General features: G+C 32.8%; 1 protein-coding gene across 1 annotated transcript in view; it reads left to right on the plus strand.

The window, feature by feature from the left end:
* LOC132108339 (START domain-containing protein 10-like) overlaps nucleotides 1–5000 on the plus strand; it is a 25015-nt gene that overhangs the window by 8512 nt on the left and 11503 nt on the right. Inside the window, exons 2-3 of the mRNA XM_059515041.1 lie at nucleotides 2632–2779; nucleotides 2871–2974. Coding sequence (XP_059371024.1) covers nucleotides 2632–2779; nucleotides 2871–2974 — 252 coding nt within the window. The remainder of the gene's footprint in view (nucleotides 1–2631; nucleotides 2780–2870; nucleotides 2975–5000) is intronic.

Genomic DNA, 5000 nt, shown 5'->3' on the forward strand with positions numbered 1-5000 from the left:
CTCGAGCGTTTCGGTCCTTCTGCCTCTTTCACCACAGACTGATCATTAGCTCTGAGCTCATTCGTGATCATGTTTGCTGCTGTGTTGCAATTCCTGTTTAACCATTTAATAACCTTTTTAAATTAGCTTCACTCGCTGTAATCCTAAACCAATCAGAGAAACGGCAACTGGAACAGAGGCACATATACCTCTATATTTTATAATGTTTTATAAATGTGTAAATATTAATTAGAAATTTATATTTACTTTGTGAAGGTTCAGTTTTTATGCATTTTTATACATGTCAGTATAATTATATTTATCACAGTTTATTTGTCATTGCAGTGCTTCATTGCATTGCATCATATTTATTCTATACAAATAAAATATCTATATATTTGTGTGTATATGAACTAATTAATCACAAAACTAAATTTGGCTTTAAAAAATACCCACAAAATTTTTTTTTATTTAATATCCTAATGATTTTTGGCATAAACGAGAAATGTCTAATTGTGAATTTTCTATTCTTAGCATTTTAAAGTTGATTACTGGCCGAAATCACAGATTCACTATTCAAAAATCCATGTTTTAATATCGATCCACATGCATCGAGAAAATGAGCGAATTGTTAAACGTATAATAGCCGAAGGGTTTTAAACGTAAGACACAGTTCAGCTGAATGATAGTTTACCCTCTTTAAGTTTCATAAAAATAGCTCAAACTAGAATCAACTGAGTGAGTCGTTAACTCTGGAATCACTGCAATTGATTCAAACTCCTGACTTGAATCATTCACTTCAAGCGATTCACTAGTACTAGTTCGAAAGAGCCATTCATTTTCTAATTTCGACATCAATTGTGAGGATTTTAAAAAGCACGTAATAAAAATAATAATAATTAATTCAATTCTATATAGTGCTTTTCTAAGCGCTTTACATTGTGATGGGTGAAACGGAGCTTTTCCAAAATCCGAATCAGACTATTGTGTCGCGAAATGATTCACCGTTTGGAGCGCTCCAATCGGATCGAGTATCGCGAATCACGAATCATTTGAGTTACATTGAAAACTCTTGAGTGGGTTTGTGAATCATTTCGAGAATTTAATGATTTTGTGATCCTTGCTCTGAATTACTGATGTAAAATGATGCGTTGAAGTTATTTCTATTTCTAACTTTTTCAGAACTTTTTGATCTTTGGTTAATCATTAAATTCGGTTTGTGTGTCAATGTTATTAAACACCATTATAGTTTTTTATCAGTGTTTTGAATTAGCTTCTAATGATATACTTTCAGTTTGTAATAATTTTATGTGCTTTTGTCTTTTTTTATTGCTATTGCTATGTATAATTTATATATATTTTTTAGGTTTAGTTTTAAATCAAATCCATTTAGTGATTTTAGTGCTTCAGCTCAAGTTTATTAATTTACTAACTTAAGTATTTGAAATAAAAATGTAAAAACGTACATTTTTCACCCAATACTTGTGTATTACTTTAGCTTTATTTCACACACATAAGCAACATTTTTTAAATAGATCAGTTTTAGTAAATGGGATTAACCCTGTTTGTAACCACTGTGAGGTTGTTCTTTATAAATCTTGATGCTCATCTGTACTTTTCCTCTTTATAACTAGTGAGTTTTGGAGGATGAAGACTTTAGTGTGTCGTTTCTGTGCCTACAGCTGTTTTTCGTCGGTTCTCTGGTTCTTGTGAACGCTCTAGAAAACACCGGTGCTGTTGAGACGAGATCTGCTCTAATGGCCTGGTTTAATATTTCACAAATCACTTCAGATTCAGAATAACTGCAGCCTCGTTTCACCTGATGTAGGTCATTAGTTAGACGTGTGTGTTGCTGTTTTAGGGTCATGGACGCTTGAGTTATCTAAAAATGTGTGTCAAGCTTCATTTACAGCCATAGTCATGAATATGATCTGCTACTTCACAAGATGTTTGAACAGAATAATGTCGTCGATATATCGGTCCGTTTCCAGGAGGAGAAAAACATCCAGAGATATTTACATTTTAAATGTTTGTTTTGTCGCTTCTGACAAGTGTTACTTTAGTATCATTGAAAAAGTATTATAGTTTTTGTTAGTATTTTGAAATATTTTTATATTTAGTTTTCACTTTAATTTTAGTTAAAGTTTTAGTTGTTTTTGTAATTTTTATCTGTTTTGTTTTTTATTAATTTCTATTATTTTATTCTCACTTAAAGTTTTATTAACTTTTTAGTTTTATTTATTTTTTTAAATATGTAATCTTTGTTAATTTGTTTGTTTTGGTTTTATTATTAGCTGTCTTACTACTACAAATGTAATTTTTTTTGTAACAACCTTTTTTTTTGTATATCAAATTTTCCTTATTGAATTTTTGTTGAAGTCTTAGTAATTTAATTTAAATTTAATTTAGTTTTAGTTATTTTAGTACATTTTTAACTAAATGAAAAATGTTGGCTTGGAAACTAGTGGAAATAAGTTTGTTTGTTTATATTTAATAATATTTTTTTATTAATTTTTTTAATTTTTTTAATTTTTAAAATGTACTTACATTTTTACATTTTATTAGAAGCAATTAATTTATGATTTTAGGTTTTAGTTTCTTTATGGCCAGTGATGCATTCTGGGTAATGTAGTTCTTCTGCTCTCTCCTCAGTGTCGTATGCTGTGTAAGGACATCCCAGCTGAAACCATGTACGACGTGCTCCACGACATCGAGTATCGGCGAAAGTGGGATGCAAATGTCATCGAGACGTTTGACATCGGCAAACTGACGGTCAATGCAGATGTGGGCTATTACTCTTGTAAGTTCTGCCACTGCAGAATTAGCCTTTAAAAAACAAAGTATGCTATTAACTTAATGTGTTTCTGCTAATAAGTATTCATTCTTTTTAGGGAAGTGTCCTAAACCGCTGAAGAACCGTGATGTCATCACCCTGCGCTCCTGGCTGCCGATGGGCAACGATTACATCATCATGAACCACTCGGTCAAACACACTGTGAGTGCTGCTGTGTTAGTTCAGTCTCATTGATATACTATTGTAGTTTTTATTCATAGTTTGAATTTTTTAGTTTTGAATGTTTCCTGTTATTGCTATAATTAAAGTTTTAGCATTTCTGTTGTTTTTGTAATTTTTTTATATATCTTTGTAGTTTTTTTTTAATTAATTCTTTTTAGTTTTATAACAAATAATAGTCATAGCTAATAAATGGACAGCTAATCATTAAATAATTGTATTTAAATTAAATGAAGGCAAGACACTACAATTTAATATATATATAAATCAATATAATTATATATTTATTTATCATTACTTTCCCCATTTGACTGTTTACAGTAAATTAAGACAAATATTTATTATATTATCTGAAATGTTCTTATATGCAATGAACATTGAATAAATCTAGGTTCAGAGTACTTGTTTTATTTTAGAGTTGAAGGTTTTTACTGTGGGGATTTTAGATTTCTCTTTTTATCACTCCATCCATAGAAAATACTGTCAATAGAAATAAAAATACATGTTCGGTTTTTAGGATTAAAATATAGTGTAAACCAGGATGAATCATATATAAGCAAACCCTTCTATAAAAACCTTCAGATTATAGAGAGGAACAAACCTCTAAGTTTTGGTGTTTGTACATGCTGCTGAAGTGGAGAAAAAACTCACAGCCTTTAAATATATGCATTTTCACCATGTTTTTGGGAATAAAATGTTGTATAAACCAGTGTGAATGATTTATGAACAAACCCCACAGTACAAACCTTCAGAATATAGAGAGGAATAAACCTCTAAGTTTTAGTGTTTGTACGTGCTGCTGAAGTGGAGAAAAAACTTTTTAAAGATATGTACTGCAGTTAAAATCTAAAGATACGTATAGCTGCACTGCAATAAAACAAACACTCAAATGTGTTTTTAGGGTGTTTTCTTTAATCTAGTCTGAAATAAGACATGTTATGGAAACAAAACTGACCAAAATCTCAAAATTGACCAGTGCATGCTGGTTTTGTCTGTAGGGTCTTGCTCTTATACTGTATATATGTAAAAACAAAATGATGAATAAAAATAAATGAAAAAGTGTTTTCAATCTCGTATTTGTTTACAATATTTGAAATATTTGTTTAAAATAATATATGAACATTAACTGACGTTAGAGAATTGTAATCATGCAAATATGTTAAATTATTGAAACGAATGTAAAATCTGAGGGGGAAATGCGTTTGCTATAAGTTTGGGAACTGCTGTGCTGCCCTGTTCATGCTTGAGTGTGCAGCGCTGCATTGATTCTTGTGTGCAGTCAGCACTGATGTGTGTTTGTGTGACCGTCAGGACAGTAATGATTCTGCTGCTAACAATCTGCTGATCGTTACTAACCATGTGATGATGGCCTGTGTTCACTACAACAGCTGGAGCATGTCACTGTGATGCTGTTCAGATGTGTGTGTGTGTCAATTCACCATTATTTATACAGTGCGTTTTACAATGCAGATTGTGTCAAAGCAGCAGTTTAAAGTATTAAATGGGGAAATAGTGTGTCGTTCTCCTCTTACGAAACCAGTAGTTTAATTTAAGGCTGCAGCAAAGTCAGATTGTGCAGAGGACTCTGGTTCCCGTGGTCTTGTCCAGATCAGAGGGTCACTGCAGTCACCCGGATCCAGTACGTATCCAGACCAGATGGTGGATCAGCACCTAGAAAGGACCTCTACATCCCTGAAAGACAGCGGAGACCAGGACAACTAGAGCCCCAGATACAGATCCCCTGTAAAGACCTTGTCTCAGAGGAGCACCAGGACAAGACCACAGGAAACAGATGATTCTTCTGCACAATCTGACTTTGCTGCAGCCTGGAATTGAACTACTGGTTTTGTCTGGTCAGAGGAGAACTGGCCCCCCAACTGAGCCTGGTTTCTCCCAAGGTTTTTTTCTCCATTCTGTCACCGATGGAGTTTCGGTTCCTTGCCGCTGTCGCCTCTGGCTTGCTTAGTTGGGGACACTTCATCTACAGCGATATCGTTGACTTGATTGC

Source organism: Carassius carassius, chromosome 28 (genome assembly GCF_963082965.1).
Source record: "Carassius carassius chromosome 28, fCarCar2.1, whole genome shotgun sequence".
Lineage (NCBI taxonomy): Eukaryota > Metazoa > Chordata > Actinopteri > Cypriniformes > Cyprinidae > Carassius > Carassius carassius.